This window comes from Epinephelus fuscoguttatus, linkage group LG7 (assembly GCF_011397635.1).
Source record: "Epinephelus fuscoguttatus linkage group LG7, E.fuscoguttatus.final_Chr_v1".
NCBI lineage: Eukaryota > Metazoa > Chordata > Actinopteri > Perciformes > Serranidae > Epinephelus > Epinephelus fuscoguttatus.
The window spans coordinates 44,149,561-44,167,721 of NC_064758.1; the positions used below are offsets into that span (position 1 = coordinate 44,149,561).

The 18,161-nt window shown below is 43.0% G+C and overlaps 1 protein-coding gene across 8 annotated transcripts in view; it reads right to left on the reverse strand.

The window, feature by feature from the left end:
* The window catches only part of LOC125892253 (IQ motif and SEC7 domain-containing protein 1-like), a 256,394-nt gene that overhangs the window by 93,241 nt on the left and 144,992 nt on the right, over positions 1-18,161 (reverse strand). The window contains exon 1 of one of the 8 annotated variants that reach the window (XM_049582161.1): positions 9,966-10,936. The exons of the other annotated variants lie outside the window; for them this stretch is intronic. Coding sequence (XP_049438118.1) covers positions 9,966-10,030 — 65 coding nt within the window. The 5' untranslated portion in view covers positions 10,031-10,936. Of the gene's footprint in view, positions 1-9,965; positions 10,937-18,161 lie in introns of those variants that run through there. 8 annotated transcript variants of the gene reach the window in all.

The window sequence follows — 18,161 nt, forward strand, 5'->3', positions numbered from 1 at the left end:
TTCAGTGGGTTTTATTATTACAGACCATCAGGGCGATAAATAGGCAGAGAATTATCCTGTTTGGTTTTTTGATAAAGGAAAATGAAGAGAGTACTTTGATACTGATATTAAAAAGCCACCACATTAGCGAATACACAATCAACAGAAGCGCAGGGACAGAAAACACAACTGTCACATAAACAAACTAGAATTACCGCCTCGTGGTTGAATTTCTCTGCGCACCAGTCCAGTGTCTCTGACCGTCTCCATCCATGTCAGTGAAGCTGACGTTTGACCTTTCAGATATAAAATGTCATCCCTTCATTGTTTTATCCCGTTAGACATTTGTGAGAAGTTAAGTCATAACTAGCATATACATTCTTGAGTTATGGAAAAACGTTTTGTGAGGTCACAGTGACCTTGACCTTTGACCGCAAAATTCGAATCAGTTAATTCTTCTGTTCAGGTGGAACTTTGTGTCAAATTGGAAGAAATTGGAAGAAAAGTGTTCTTGAAATATCATGTTCACGAGAATAAGACAGAAGCAAGGTCACAGTGACCTTGACCTTTGAGCACCAAATCAAATCAGTTCATTGTTGAGTCCAAGTGGACATTTGTGCCAAATTTCCTTTAGGCGTTCTTGAGATATGCAAGGATGTAACCGGACTGAGACCACCTCTTCAAGAAGGTCTCTGTCTGGTTGTTTTCGTGCTCACCTGAGTGTGATTGCTGTGTTCACACCTGCCCAAACAAACCGCACTGAGGGGGCAAACGAACTTGAGTTTGATTGAACCGAACCAAACAGGGCAGGTGTGAAAGCACCCTCAACATTACATTGCGCTGGTCTAAAAGTTTGCCTTCTTTCACCTCTGCAGCAGCTGCTCCCATCATCCACCCATCGGATTTGATCAGCTGATTGGATGGACTGATCAGTAATCCACACTGTGACTCAAACTCCACAAACAAACAAAATCATGGAGAGTTCTGCCTGTGCTGCGTTCACAGACCTGCAAAAACCTCTGAAATTAAGGGAGGCCGATACAAAGAGACACACGTGTGAAGATCATCTTGCTAGACAGAACATGTAAGTATCATAAATGTTTGTTTGCCACAGAGCTTTGTTTCTGTGATAATCCAAAATCCAAAGGAGAAATCCCACTGGCTTTTTGTCAAGAGAACCAGGGGAACACGAACGTCTGTGTCGGCCTACAAAACACGTCATCCCCACAGCACTCAATTAGTGAATACAATCTCCCACCAGTTCACCTTCTGACCTTAACATCACTAGTTTCCACCAGTTCCCCAGTTCAGAGACATTCAAAGTACAAATTAACAGCTACTATGTCCGTCTGTCTTTGCAGATATCTGAGTACTGGAAAGATGTCATACAATATTTGACCTTTCCTCTGGCACCATCAAGACAAAAAATCCACTTATACACAAGAAATATCAAAGTCTTGAATGAAAAGACTGCCATGAAATGAACAGATCACCTTCCTGCCCCCCAGAGGACGATCCCTCTGAATTTTAATGACCCTATGACCTTTCCATTAGCGCCACCTTCAGAACAAACTTGACATCTTTAGCTCCTCTTCCTCCAGTAAGACTCTAGGAAGAGCTAAATCATCAGTATGTTATAATAACGGTCTGCAGGATCCTTCAGCCTGCAGCGTGTGTCCTGCTCAGCGTTACTAACAGACCTTACAGCCTGAATCCGTCCCACAAAGCCTGAGCAGGGAGTCGGGATGGAATCAGCTCGGAGGTTTCCAGGCAACAGCCTCGCTCCTCTGGGATTAAAGCAACAACGCTGCTGAGTCAACTCCTTCAGCAACAACACTTCCCAAACAGCCTGCATGACTCAGTACATGTCTTCTCTTCCTCAACACTCCCACTGGCAGAGCAGAGAGCTAATGAAGCACCGCACTGCTGGGGCCAAAGGTCCCATTCCCACCTGTGCCGCCAGTTAAAGGAGGACGTCTCTAAGAAGTGCTCGAATGAAGGAGCATCATGGAGACGTATAGCTCAGTGATGCTGTCATATATATATATATGCAATGATGTGGGATACGACAGCATCCTGGGAGGTACAACTACAGGAACAGAGCAGTGATTGAACAGTTTTACTCCCAGATACAACATCTGTTCTGACAGAAACAGCTGGGATTCATGTTCATGATTCAACATCACAGAAACACAAAAAATCCAAACACTCAGCAGGTGTTCACTGATCATCTTTTCATGAGTGAAGCCTCAAATGTTCTACATATTGTGAAGAGATAATCAATAATATGTTTATTTTTAACAGGTACTGTATGTAGTATAAAGTGAGACACGTGCACTGCACGTGCAATTCTGAAATTTGGGCTATTTTTCTTCCATAACGCGTCTTCTTTCAGACTAGTGGAAAGAATGTCTGCAAAAAGCACAAATTCAATTACATAATGCTTCATTTGCAGGAAACCTGTAATATAAGTGATATCTATAGGCCTAGGTAAAATAGAATAAACTAGAATATATCTTTATGATTCACCATGGGTGGAAATTTGTCTTCAGCTCACCAAACACAAAAGACAACATTGTAAAAAGCAGACAAATATTCACTGAGACAAACATAGAGTCATTACAAAACACTTAAACTCATCAGTCACTTTGTTGAGTTCAGGATATTGACGGCACTTGGTCACCAGAGGGACTCTATAGCGCCTCCCTGAGCTCAGGAGCTCAAAGTGGCTAAAGAGAGGGTTGGAACTGTTTGCAAGGATACACCTCACTTTCTTACTCGTCCATTCTGTAAAGAGTTGTGTCAACGGCTTTTGTGGCTCGGCAACTATTTTACTTGCCATTAGCGTTGGGTCGGTTCTCGGTAATACCAATTCGTTTCGGTACTCCGTCTTGGACTGGGTTTTTTTTTTTTTTTGAGACCGACCGGGCTGCGTACATCATTTTACAAACATACTCAGGCAGAACGTACGCCCGGACTAAAAGCGGACGTCCGCAAGCCCTGTATGCGCAAAGCTCAGATTTTACGACCGCACAGACTCCGCTCCACACACAAGTGTCACACAAAAGACTGCTTGGCATGTATTTTTCACATCGCGGGGAAATTACAGGAAACTACAACGCGGAAGTGCGCTTGACTATGGAAGTCCGAATGACTGCGGACATTCCTTGTGGAGTCCGCTCTGCTAATAGTACGCCCGAGTATGTGGGCACCTGTGTCTGCCTCTTCACCAAGCGCACAGCAAGCAGGAGAGAGAGGGGGGTGGGACGGGGACTGAGCTACGGGGTGCGAGTGCGCATGCGCCGAGGCCTCTACTGTAGCCTGGAGTTTGTTTAACAGTGACGGGGAGTCGATAATGGCGGACAGTTTAGTCTTGAAGAAATCAAAGAATGCGCCAATATGGCAACACTTTGGCTTTGAGCCAAACGAAGGAGGCAACCCTTGTTTGCACTGATTGAGTAAGCTAAACCTGCAAATTTATTTGTAAGGAATAAAAGAAACGTGTTACTGTCACTCTGTTGTCCTAAGGTCGTTTTTTTATTTTAAATGAGTCAATTGCGCCCCCAAGTGGCGAAAATCCGGTATTGCCGACTTGATGCGGTTTTTCACAAAAACCGGACCGTTTTTGGTTTTTTTTCTCATACCGACCCAACCCTACTTGCCATTGTCTCAATCCAGAGAGTTTATTCTTGGATGTCCACAAACTTCGCAGCTGAGAGATGGTGATGATGGGTCAAAAACCCTTTTCTTTCCTAAATCATCCAAATTCTGCCCTGTTTTTTGCCCACTTGTTTTTGTTGCCCAAACCCAACCATTTGCGTTTATGTTGATTAGTAATTTTTTTTCTCTGTCAAAATGGAAGTGTATCTTGAAAGAAGACAATGCATGTGACAGGCAAATGGCGTCCCAGAACGTCAACAACCAACACACCCAGGGTACCTTACACGTTGTATCTGTATGTGGAGAGTCCATGAACAAACATCAATACGTGACGAGGTGGGACTGAGAATGTGTTGCTGACACTGACGAACAAAGCCGTCCTTTTACATCGCATTAATATGCAGCTGATTGCAATTACTGTTTAATGGAAGCCGGCAGGGGAAATGCAGTGGGACAACAATGAAAGTGAAGGTGGCATAAGGTGGTGGATGGGTCCAACAACCACCGACTTTGACCAAAGATTGCGTGTGTTTGGGAAGCACTGAGCATATGACTGGAGAAATGAGTCTTGGATCATACTCTATGAGTTGTGTGAGAGTTTTTGTAAGCAGATGTTTTGATAGAGTTTTGCTGTTGTGAAATGTGGGCCCTGATCAATCAATAAATCAGTATGTTCAATATGTTTACTGTGGAGACATCTGAGACACAAAGTCCCCAGAGAAAAAAAAGTTGTCTTCATGAATTCAAGGTAACGAGTCGTGACTAACTGATTTACAAATGGTCATTTTGTGGGTGAAGTGTTCCTCTGAGGCAAGTTATGTAACAACATTAACAATAATGAGTTATGCTGATTTAATATGGTCCCAGTGATGTTTGTCTTTTTAACCAGTTAACGTGATAGTGAGGACTTTTCTAATAAAAAGGAGACATAAAAAGACTTGATAAGAGATTTGTCGGCGTGGTTAGTCAATGTGAATATTTCAGTGACCTCGACCCAAACCCAAAACTAAACTACTAGAAATGTTTATGTCCTCTTCTATAGTCTGATTTATTGATGATTTACGATGACAGGTTAATTTACTTTACAAATACAGTAAAGTATGTTGTAAAGCAGTAAATTATGGGGTTAAACATGATGCTCTGTGCTCACACGTCTGACAGAAACAGGCTACAAACAGCTGATGTCTGTGATCACACTCTGACTGTATATGATTCAAACTGTGATTCTACTGTGTGTCTGTGTGTCTGTCTGCACGGAGTGTGGCTGTGAGGTCTGACGGGTCAGAGAGCAACATGTTAACACAGTGATCAGCTACACAGCAGTGTGTGATTGTGTCTGCGCCGACAGCGGCTCGTTACTGAGGCAGATTAACCCCACAACCCCTGAGAGCAACAGAGAGAGGCCGAGAGACGGAGAGGAAGAAGAGAAAACACAGGCAGAGAAATTTTACATTCCAGATGTTGCCCTGATGAAGGTCCTCTGACCGAAAGCTTGGTTCATTAAAGATACTTACATGCATTGATGTTAAAAATAATAAAAAAACTCACTGACCAGTTCTGATAATTCAATATTAACTCTTGCAACTGATCGTCAAACTAACTTGTGTTCAGTTAAGGAATGTAACAAACTACATTTACTCAAGTACTGTACTTAAAGGTACTTGTACTTATACTTAGTATCAGTATTAGCATTAATACTGAGCAGTGTTGGGAAGGTTGTTTTTGAAATGTAATGACTTACAGGTTATTAAATACCCTGTTAAAAATGAAATAAGTAGGCCTGTTGAAATAATGCTTTCATTTTCATATATCACACACAAACACAGTTCAGTACCTCGTCCAGCACTGCCTCTGTTAAAGTGCTCGATGCAACAAGAGTCTCGCTCTGTCCTGATACTGACACTTGTGGTTTTGAGCACTTAAGGTCTGCAGCAGGTTCATGATGCACACTCGTCCTGACACCACTCTAAGTGCATCCTACAATTCATCGCTGTCAACACTGACACCAGTCCAGGTATGGCAGAATGAGCTGCTTCTAAGGCCGATAGAGATCAGCAGACATGAGAGAGTTTAGAGGTTCACTCACTGGGTTCAGCCTCAATCATTATGTCATTACACATATACAAATATAATATGAAGACATATGATGACTGCTCACAGTGTTTTTATTATCAGTATCTCCTCTGTGCAACACTGAGGTTTCATCCAAAATAACGTCCTATGCTTTTATATTCTTACTCACTAATCCTAATAATTACATTTGTCTTATTCTTTGACAGTAATTCTCATTTCTCTGTAAAACACTTTGGTCAGAATTGTTGTGTTTTAACATTTTCTATAAATAAACTGATTTATATTATTCACAAACCTTCTGCAGTCTACAATATTCTACACTGTCGACATAAAATTAAGTATATCGTGTTCTTTTATCACTGATTCTAAGATATATGCGGTAGATAGACACGGTACCTCCCTAAACACTTTCCAGAAATTAAAATCCAGTCGGGGATCAGCACCGTAGCTGACAACTAAGGATGCACGATAATATCGGCATGTCATCGATATTGGCCAATATTTGCTTTAAACTGAACTATTAGTATCGGCCAACATGCTTTTTCTCATTTTGCACAATGTATGAATATTAGCTACATACACTGAACAGTATTCTGTTTCATGTCTCCATCTTCTGGTGGGCCGTCGCGCTAAATAACAATATGATGTTACTTCCACTAGACGAGACTTGATAATATCGGTATCAGTTATTGGTCAAATGAGTTGTTACATATCGGCAAAAAATCCAATATCGTACATCCCTAACAAAGAATACTGACGACAAATGATGCAGATATTTTGTCTGAGTTCTGTTGCAAAGAAACCAAAATCCATCATCTTGCAAACGTCTCGTGCCAGCGTCAGCTTGACACAGAATATCATCGTTCAGTCGTAACGCAAGGAGACAAAAACGCATCATCTGCAAAACGTCACGATGTTAACGTCCACACAACGTGATATTCTAACTGTGATGGATTTTTCCCATGTATTATTATGCTTGAGGGGTGTGGCTTCAGGTTTAAAGGGAGCAGTTCAGCTCAGGTAAGAGGAGTCTTGATCTGGTTGCAGAGAAGGCAACATCACTTGGACTTATTTGTGTTTTGGACTGTGAGGTTTTCCCCCTTTGCTGGGTTTTCCTGACTATTGAGATTTGTTGAAGAATAGTTGTTTTTTTTGTGTATTCAAACTTTTTTTTTGCATTTTTTTTTGGTTGTTTTTGTAAATAATTCACAATTTGCACCTTGGGAGGCCGGCAAAATAAAAAGCCAAAAACTGGATTTTCCCGACTCTGCCTGTATTTTTGGACTTTTTGAGAGTTGCCAATAGAACCCCGCTACACTAACATCAGAAATTTCAGATATTGTTAATCCAATTTTCATTCCAACCAAAACGTAACATCTGTCCAATGTAAGAGTTCAACGTCTTTCTGATGTCATAGTGACAAATGAGTTGTTATGAAGCTCAGCATAAGTTCAATCAGGAAGACCTTTCTCGTGCTCACCCTTTCACATTTTCTCCATCCCACTCTCACTACTCCCTCTAATCAGCTGACTATGGGTGTTCACTCCTCTAGTTATCCAATCACACTTTGCCACTCTCTCAGCCAATCAGGATGCCACTGCAAAATTTTACATCTGCTCTCTCTTCTGCTGCTGTCAGCCATCTTTTTAGGCAGAATCTTCGCACCCTCCTCCACCCCGGTCACCTCCAGCCATCGTATCCAGAGTCCAGGATGAGCTCTCAAAGACTCATTCCTCTACTCATTCAGATCATCGGCACTTCTCCATCTTCCTCTCATCTCATCTTCACCACCTCAACCAACACCAGTATCTAGACCCCAGAGGGGACTACGGATTCATCACCCTCCTTAAATCAAACCATTTCTACGGGGTCTAATGGCCAAAGACTTTCCACATTCTTACTCATTCGTTCACATGTTAATAAATATTCTTTTATCATAAAAACGTGTCTCTCCTGATTGAAATATATCGGCAAAAAATCCAATCGTGTATCCCCATACGAGACTGCTCCAAACACTTTCCAGAAATTCTAATCTAATCAGGGGTCTGCACTGTAGTTGACATCGTTAGCAGCCAATCAGGGACTGCGTTATTGATTATGTGAAATGCAGCTTGCAGAACAGTAATGGCGGCTCTTGAGGCAACAAGCACTAACTCTAACGTTAGCAGAGTAAACACAGCACGAGTGAAGTCAGTGCAGAAATAGAACCAATTAGAAAATTTCACAAGAAATTTTGACGTGTGCCTGCTACCACCACAGAGTACTATCTAGCAGTAGCTGAGTCACTGATGTGTACAGCCTGCTATGAGCACTGCATATTCTACATATTCTACACACGACATGTTCTACAGGTCCTGAGCATAATGTGTGAATAACACTGCAGTATTTACGATACATTACAAACAGAAAACATCATGAAATGTACACTGTAATTTCTTAGAAACCGTACTAGATATCAAAATATCCATTTGGTCCACTAAAGTCAAGAGTCTCATGAGACGTTTGTTTGAATCGTTTTTCACGTCAAAGTATGGTGATTTGGTGTGGTTTGAATTCTTGGTGATCTCCAATCACTTTGAGAGGAAAATTTGATGTCTTTTTTTTGCTAATTTCGTAAAAAACGCTTGGCGAATCTCTGAGAAAAGTCATAGCACACTATTCTCGAATTTTCCGCACCTTTTAAGTATTTTTTGCAGATGTGTTGGCAACTCTGCGGGAGGAGTAGCATCGAGTATAGAAGATGAAGAATAAAAATAAACATGACGGATTATATATAGCTGCCTTGCTGCTACACAGCAGGCACCCAAATAACGACAGTGAAACAGGAAGTATGTACTCGACAAGTTTCTCAGAGGTTTTCAGCGTTCTTCAGACTGGATTTGGCAAAAGTTTGATCTATCAACTGGCTCCGTTGGTGTTTTGTTATTGGCTGAAAGAGTGTGTCTGTCAAGGTGAGGACTCCCGCCCACTGAGAGTGTTTGGGGCGGCACCGAGACCAGACCGATACAGAGAGCGAAACAAGTCGAGCTTACGTCATCAGGACGATCTCACAACACATTCCTTCCCTGAGACATATTTAAAACCTCTAATCATCATCAGTTGTATCTCTCCTCCCTGAGCTTGTGTTCAGTACGTTTGATTGTATTTGCAGCGTGATTATCTGTTAATGTGAAATCAAACCAAGCTGTTAGCAGCTGCCGGAAACTGAAACCCATCACCCAACCAGACACCTGACTGCTTCCAAATACTGTAAGTGTCAGTGTCGGGACGCTGGAGTGACCCCGGCTGAGGTTGTGATAAAATCAGCTGATAAACAAGACGCTCACACCTGAGCCTGATGGGAGGCTTTCTCTTTATTCTGCTACTCAGCTCCTTTTTTAAAGCTCTCTCGTCACCACCGGCTGTGTAGCTTTGGCAACATTTCGTTTTATCGCTGTCATGCCAACGAAGCATATTTGAGTTTGAATTTAGGACACAGACAATATGATGCTGAGGGTCTATTACTGGTGTTATCTTACTGTGTGTCAGCGGCTCATCCTCACTGCAGAATAAACCGCTCACAAATCCTTCACCTGTACGCTCCTCAGGATCAACACACAGTGCAGTGCATGAGTTTAACTCCTGCTCTGAAGATCACCTTAAACATCGAGTCCACTGAGGGGTTTAAAGCCCTTATCTTTAAGGTAAGTGAGGAGCAGGTTTTGGAGGGTTGCTCTGTAGGGAGGCGGATTCCTCCTTAATGATGATTGAAAAAGTTTAAGGTCGCTGCATCAGAGAGACACAAGGGTGGACAGACAGGTGGAGAGACACAGGCACGCGCACAAGCACACACACACACACACACGCACACGCACACACGACAGGTCAATAATGGCAAAATCTTCTCTGCGCACAATACCAGCAGCACAGCAACCCCCGCTGACACACACACACACACACACACACACACACACACACACCAGCAATAATACTGCGATAACTCTGATCATACCACCATCAGCACCATGAGCCCCGACACACACACACACACACACACACACACACAGCCCCGAGCTGTCATGTCGCATTTCATTAAGATTTACAACCATCTCCAAAAACACACGACGGGGACAGAGCGCGCGCAGCAGTGCGGCATCACCGGCGGAAAACACGCAGTTGAGTCGGTGAGTGCGGAGGAGGCAGAGACGTGTCCGCTCCTAAAGGACGTTTCTCCTGGTTCCTGTTTGTTATTGTTGTTGTTGTTGTTTACTTACCAGTACAGCAGCTTGTTGTGCAGGATCGCGGGCGTTTTGTCCGAGGCGCAGTTGATGCACCACATTGTTGCTGCCGCTGCTGACCGACGCTGCTGCCGCTGCAACAACAACAACCGGGAGGAGACCGAGCCACCGGCCAGAGAGACAGACGGAGAGACAGGTGAGACAGAGAGACAGGTGAGACAGAGAGAGATACCGAGCGATCCAGTGCTGCCTCAGCCTCTCTCCTCTCCTCTCCTCTCCTGCTCTGTGGCCACCTCTCTCCTCCCCTCTCTCCTTCCCTCGCTCTTCGTCAGAAGCGCATCATCTTCCTCCTTCATCCTCCTCTCTCTCTCTTTTACACAAACTGTTTATATTCTGCTCTTTTCTTCTGCTTTTTCTCCTTCAAACTTTCTGTTTTATCATTAAGGACAAATGTGAGCCACTTGAAAAGGAGCTGCTCCTGCAGGTCTGCTGCTCTGCCGTCAGAGACTTGTCTTTACAGGAAAGGAAACCTGATGAGCAGCAGCTCAGCTCTGCTGATGTTTAACGGACATCTAGATAGAAATGGTGCTGAGTAATAAAACAGACTCAGGGCTGCGTGAACATGTTGCTTCAAGTACTGAGGAGATGATGAAGAGCCCAGTGGCAGGAAGGAAATGTTGGCACTGTACGCTTCATATATCACCGTCTCTAAAGTGATACATGAGCTGACTTTGTCATCCAGAGGTAGAAGAGACAGTGGAAGGCGTGTCACCTGGGCAAGACACCTGCTAGTTGTTTTGTGGCGACCCTTTACAGCGTTTCCAGCAGCGTTTGTGGCGCCAAATCTGGATGGTTTTAGCGGCACAGTTTAATGTTTCCAAGTGTTGTTCACGGCATCAAACCTCTGTGTTTTTAGTGGCACATTGTGTACCTGTGTACTTTGCCATGTGGCTAATTGCAATCAGGGGCAAACTGCACTCAGCCAAAGAGCATGGATACCAAGAGGCGAAGCTCTGTTGAATTTCTGCCAACAGCCACTAGGGGCGCTGCCGCCATTTTGGACTGTTGAGCTTGGACTGTTGCGCCCAGACAACATGCAAGATGTCAAGGAGAGAGGAGAAAAAAGTAAAAGAAATCAGTGTAGTGCAATTAACTGCAACAACTATCAGTGGAACACCCCGCACCTGGCCTTCCACCATTTCCCGAAGGATCCCGACAGAGGTGTACGTTTTAAAGTGTTTTAATATCAATTTAATATGCCAGTTTTCGTGGGAAGATATATGTATATATAGGCCTATATATGGCCTCTTTTTATATCAGAACTGATTACTGCTTTAGCATTAAAATATATCATATTAAAATAGCTTATATATTATTATTATTACTGTCCCCTTACTGTACAAACTGTAAATAAATCTTTATTCCTGGCTATGTGACGTCGCCATTAATGTGTTTCTAGTTAAAATATTGATTTTTTTTTTATTATTATTTATTTATTTTTTGGTCGATTGGCTTATGGGGTGATTTTGAAGGAGTAATTAAGTTAATCTTCTCATAAGTGGATGTAATATGTAGAGATGCCATCTCGGCCGTTTTTCCTCGTTTTGTTTTTTTTTAAAAGTCTATATTTTGCTTTACAAAAACGTGAAAAAGCAGCTGTGACCAAGCTATCATGAGGTGAGTAGCATTGTAAGCATAATTAATAGCGATATACTTCAGTTTGTCTGTGTGTTTTTGTATGCAAGCGGGTCTGCAAAATGGCGGCGGTAGGACGAAACCATGGGGGAATTTGTTGCTATGGGGCGTTCTATTGAGCTTCGCCTCTTGGTATCCGTGCTCTTTGACTCAGCTGCCAAACTTTGTAGGCGTGTTTGCGCTGGTATACCATTAGCGCAATATCCTTTGTGAATAGGACGTTAAGACGGAGCTAACTGCGGGTGCAAGTGAAGTGCAATTCAAGGTGCTATCAGCGGCCGCAGTTCATTCTTTGTGAACTCGGCCCTAAGTTTGTTGTAACTTTAGGCTTTGTGTCATACAAAGTGTGGTTTAATTTTATTTTTTAGAATACTATAGCGTGTGGAAAGGATGACGCAGTTATTCGGCAATTAAACCACCGTTTATTACTGAACAGTACAGGTTACTGTTGGCCGTAACCACGCCAAAACAACCAACAAACAAGAACTTAGCTGTAACTCCATCTGTGCACTCCTGCTCTCTCCTCCAGCTCGCTCCTACACACACCAGCACGTGCACTCACACAGCCCTCATCCCCGTCACACTCGCACCCCGCACCTCATTCAATCCCAAACACGCCATTAACTCACAGAACACTGACATTATAACAGAACATTTACTGCAGGGTCGCTACAACACATAGCCTATAACATTATCAAATCATAGCTTTAGATAGTCATATCTGACCAGGCCTGGCCTGGGTCCGTGTGCCGACCCGGCTTGGGCCCGCAGGCCGGGTTGGGCCGGGCTCAGGCTCGGGCAGAGAATCTAAGCTCTACACTTGACCACACTGCATCAGCTACAACCGACAACCAACTAGCACATACGTTCTGCTCCTGCCTGGGAGGATATAACTCTCACACCAGCAGACAGTGGTCATCTGTTTTAATCATTGAAAAGGGAAACTGGAAGACCAACAAGACGGACTGAAGACACGTGTTAATCAGTTAGCACATTAAAAACACACCCTGATGTTGAAAGAACAAATGATATTTACCGTGCACTCACTGTGACCTCGTCACATGTCCACGTTTGGTCATGGACTTTCCACGTCCACATATGACGTCCAAGGTACCCTGGGTGTGTTGGTTGTTGACGTTCTGGGACGCCGTGTCAACTTCAGCCTGTTACATGCATTGTCTGTTTCCAAAATACACTTCCTTTTTTTTTTTTACAGGAAATGTACAATTCGCATACAGTCTCTTTCAAAATAAAAGGGCTACGTTGGTACAACACCACAGATTGACTTTTTGTTTCCTTCAACAGCAAAAACACATAGTTACGTTTTGCCAACACACACAGGTATGCTCTGATGAAGGTCTTACTGACCGAAAGCTAAGCAATAAATATGAATTTTAGTGCAAATTTAAGTGTGCGGAAATCCCCCCTTTTTTCATTGTGGACTTTTTAGTTGTTTTTCCAGCACCTTAACCAAGGCCAGGATGAGCGGTGAGCCTCCCTCAGATTGCCAACACACACACGGAAAAAAGAACAGATGTACCGATACCAGCGCGTAAAATAAAAATGGATGGGATATGAATCGTTGTATGTCTGTAATAACGGCAAATGGCCGCGTATCATGCTGATGTGAAATCGGTGTTTGACACTAGAATTCACTGACCATGCGCCGGATTTCGACGACTTCATAATGAGACCTGGTTGCTAAAATATACAGAGTAGCACTGTGCTGGCGTTGTTTGGTTCTGTATAACAAAGGAAAGCCACTGTAATAAAGAGTCTTAGTCGCAGCCCTACTGCAGGACCTCTGTGTAAAAAAGAGCGATTGCTAAGTACCCATAGATACAGTATATGCAGGGTCAACAACATGTCTCTGCTTGCATGTTTATTCTATTAACGTCATATTCACCAGGTATACATCACACAATCTGACATGCCTCAGAACTCAGTAAACCTCACCTGCAGACTGTAGTGAGCCTCTCACAGCCTCACATGCAGCAAACCCTGCTGTTATCTCACAGTGTGTTTTGAGCCTTTAAACATCCCTGTCTGGTAAAAATGGACGTCTTTCAAACTCCACTTTTCTGTTGTACATTTGTCGCCGAGCCCAAGAGAGAGTTATTTCTCAAAGCTCCTCCAGAGACAGAAGATATCACACGACTGAGTCAAACAATCCACGAGTAAACTGATCTTTATGTGAAGAGATCCTCTGATAGATCACAGGTGTCCCCGCAATATCGCTTCCTCTTCTCAGTTTTTTCCTTCTGAGTTCAACGTTTGAGTCAACAGAGTTTATTTTAAGTGTCCTGTCGTCTGAGACAACTCAGTGTGAAGGAAACATGAGTCACTGAATTCAGCAGTTTGAAGTTTACATCTCGATGTTTTAAAGGGAGTTCAGTTCAGATTGTTGCTTGTCCCCGCCTCCTCTTTCTATTGTCTCCCTCCCTGTATTGATAAAGCTCAGCTCCACTGTGTATTGCTAAAGTCTCAGTAACGATCAATACTGATAAAAACAGCAGTAATGAACTCTGGCGTCACTCCATCATCTCTCTGTTCCTCTTGATATTTACATTCTGTGTAATTCTGTCACTCCCCCCTTCAATTGTTTCTCTCTCTATTTATTGACATGAATGTCTCATCTAACAATGTGACCTCAGCCGGAGCTGCAGTCTCAGATCAGTTCAGAATAATCTTCACTGGCAGCGTAGAACCCAACATGATTCACAGCAGAACAGAGAGCATCGATCTGATAATAGTTTTGCACATAAAAAGATAATTTACACTGATTAAACATGATTTACACACCCATCTCTCTTTCTCTCAGTGTGACCTCATACAAACCAGTGCTTCCTATTGGCTGTGATCATAAACAGTCATCAGCTTCATGCCCTTTGCATCAGAAACATGACCTCACATCTGACCCTTCAAGGCCTCCATGTCATCACTGCACGTCGCACTTTACAACAGGGGGCTGATTTCAAACTCAAAATGTGTGGTCATAATTTAAACAATTTATCAGCTATATCAAGCTAACGGGAGCTAATTACAACTGGACTTTTCAAATGCATTGAATCGATGCCATACCTGAGGTGTAGGTTCTGCGTCCTATGACATACTGTACGATGAGCCTGACATTCACCTCCCCAGAAATGTAACTACACGTCACGGCAACACGGATTTCCTGTTTATGTTTGTAAGCTTAAACCACTTCAAGCTTTTTTTACTGTAATTTCACAGATAAGAAACAATAAACTGTGAAGACAATAAAGCCTCCACAAAAATAGCATTTTAAGCCCTGTGTGTGATTTATCCTGGCTTCATATCCTGGCTGAGTCCACCTGCACATGTCCAGATTTAAAACAAAATGATTGAAATCAAATTAACATGTACACAGTGACAACAGTCAGGTGCGCCGTGCTGTCCAAGGTGCTGAGTGTGTCTGGAGCAGAGCAGGTCTCTGTCTCCCCGTGCGCAGTAGCGTGAAGATTTATGCTATTAAGTAAACGGATAAAACATGTCTCTCATTGTTTAATAGCAGCAAAACAATAAGGCTTCATTCATCAAAGACCCGAAACTCGATCTCTCTCCTTCTCTCCCTCTTTTTCATCTGGCTCAGGTGTGTGGAATGGATCCTTCGTCTCTGGCTGGCTGCAGGAGCAAACCGTTTTGTTTGGGGTTTTTTTTCGTTTTTTTACCGGCAGTGAGATAAACATTTCCTGCAATTAAACTGGTGAACTGGTTTATCAACAGTAAACAGTGCGCTGTGAGATCTGCCGCTGCGCACCTCAAAACCGTGCGTAATGGCCGCTCCTCGTCAGTTAAACTGCACGTCTGTCATGTTTGTCTCACTGACAGGTGGAGAGCCTACAGATATTAACTACGAGCCGCTCCGTCACTGACTGCTCTTGTCCTGTCCTCTCTGACTATCACTAAACTCTGGCTTTTGAACAATGCAGGAGAAATGTTGCAGACAGTTTATATTATCAGCCTGGGCCTGGGGCTTGTTGTAACAGTAAATGGGATGTGTTGTAACTTGTGTAAGTCAAACTGTGTCTGTGTGAGTGAACATCTTACCCCGCGCGATGTGAGCAGCCGGGTCCAGCCACACGCTGCTGCTGCTGCCAAGTACTAACGGCTGCTAGCCCCGCCCGTTGGAAAGAGTGTGGGATATACCACTACTAGGAATGGGAGGGGGGGACTAAATCTTTTAAGGTTTAAATAGCACATTATTGCGCTTTTATAATGAGCACCGCTTACATTGAGCTTTTAATAAATACTATTGCATTGTTCAAAAATTATTAATTGTGTCTCAAATGATTCTAGGGGGGTACAGCTTTATTGAAGGGGGAGTCATGTCCCCCCTGTCCCCCCCCCCGGGATTTCCGCTCCTGCTTGTGAGCTGTAATGGAGCCAAATTTTGTAGCGTTACCTTTGTTAAATGTTGCTGTTGTCCCTGGTTTCATATGAGTAGAGGAAAAGTCTGCTAGCTGTTAGGCTATTTTATACAATGTAAAATACCATAGGCTTGTGCTAATAATGTTAACATGTTGTATTTGTGGGGAAAATGTGTCCAGATAACGACAAGTGTTTGTCTGTGAATGCTGCGAGTTATAGTGAAGCTGATTTGTGTTCTTGTGTTTGAAATTGTTTCTATTAAGCCATGTTTAATGTGTGTTTAATGTGTGTTTTGAATCAACTTAATTTACAGCATTTCGCAGAAACCCCGCCACCGACTAGTGTTTTGGAGGTGTAACTACAGAGTGACAAATGACATGGGAGATGTCTTATGGTCGTAAAATGAATGGTTCACATGCAGCAGCTCTGGTGCACATTCCTGCAGTTGGCATGCCAACGACACACTCCCTCAAAACCTATGGCATCTGTGTCGTTGTGTTGTGTGATCAAACTGCACATTTTAGAGTGTCCTTTTATTGTTACCATCCTGAGGCACACCTGTGTAGTAATGATCAGCATCTTTATATGTCATACCTGTCAGGTGGATGGATTATCATGGAAAAGGAGAAGTGCTCAGTGACATGGATTTTATCAGAGAAATTTATCTATTGTGTGCATGAAAAAGTCTCAGATCTTTACCTTAAACCTTTGAAAAATGGTAGCAAAAACAAAAGTGTTGTGTTTAAATTTCTCTTCAGTGTAGAATGATAGTGCTACAGGTAAGAGACATAATATGTATGATTAATTTGGGGGTGAAAGTAACGCTGAGACCTGCTAATATTAGCAGTTAAAGTTTGAGAAACCTGTCAGTGTTTCTGCAGTGTTACAGTTACAGACATTTACCTCAGAAAACCCTGTTACCATGTTTCCATCCAAGATTTATAAAAGAAATCATTCATGCACAGATAACAGAAGCCGGACCATATGTGAGACAGAACTTCAGCTCCATGTATTCACAAGGTTGTCGCTACAGTATACGCTTACATCTAATAATTCATAAAGCTTTTTAAGGTGCGAGAACAGAACATCTTTGCTCGCTCTAAAACTGCAGCACGACTGTCAGTCTGAGCAGCTGCTCATTAGCAGCCACACTCAGAGCGACCTGTTCAGTCTCAGCTGCAGAGAGACGACAAACAGGCCTCCAATAATTAGAAAAAAAAGTACAGATTTATTTAAAGTAATTAATGAAAACAGGATGAAAAGTGTGAGCTCTCAGAGTTTGTTGTGTTTGCATCCAACGAGCATGAAATGAGAATCTCACAGACCGTCACACTTTGAAAACAGAGTGTTGTGCTTTTTATTTCAGCGATGAGACACTGATTGGCTGCAGAGAGGAGCCTCACCGGCTTCAGCTGCTGACAGACAGCGTGACAGCAGCAGGGCGCTGAGTGACAGCTGACTGCTTTGAGTATGTTGATGATGTGCAGACAGGCTGCAGCCTCGGGGCAGCAGGCAAAGTGGGCGAAACTGCAGCGTCAAAAAGACCCAAATATTCAAACTAATTCAGCTCTCAGGGAGCGTTCGATTTAAATACGCTGAGTAACTGACATGAGGAAACCTATATGCATTCAGCAAAGTTTGTTTGCGTGTAACGACTGCACATGGAGAGCTACAGACATGAAACATTGTATGTTAACATGGCTCATGGAGTTATACTGAAACTTACTGTCAATAGACCAGAAATATTTTGGCAGCAACAAACGTTGACGGTGCAGAACTGTCCTGCCCTTTCATATTTTTTGCAAACTATTGAAACCCAGAAGGGGGAAATAGCATTATATTCTTATACCCCTGAAAGTAAATGAATAAGAATGTGCAGTAAGATACTGTACATATCTCACAGTGCTTCTTTACTTCCTGATCACACAAAAAGCCTTTTAGCAGCCGGAGGCAGCTTTTTGTAAATGTTTTTAATGAGAATGAAACTTCATGCTCGCTGTTTTTGTGTTGCGATGCACCTCCTGTTTCTGCGCTCTAGGCACGGGGCATTTTTGCCGGAGCGCTCAAAGCACCCCACGTCATGTCTTTTTTTGTCAGCGTATTTCCCATTGTCCAATCGGATGATTTGAGAGGCGGGCCTTCTGT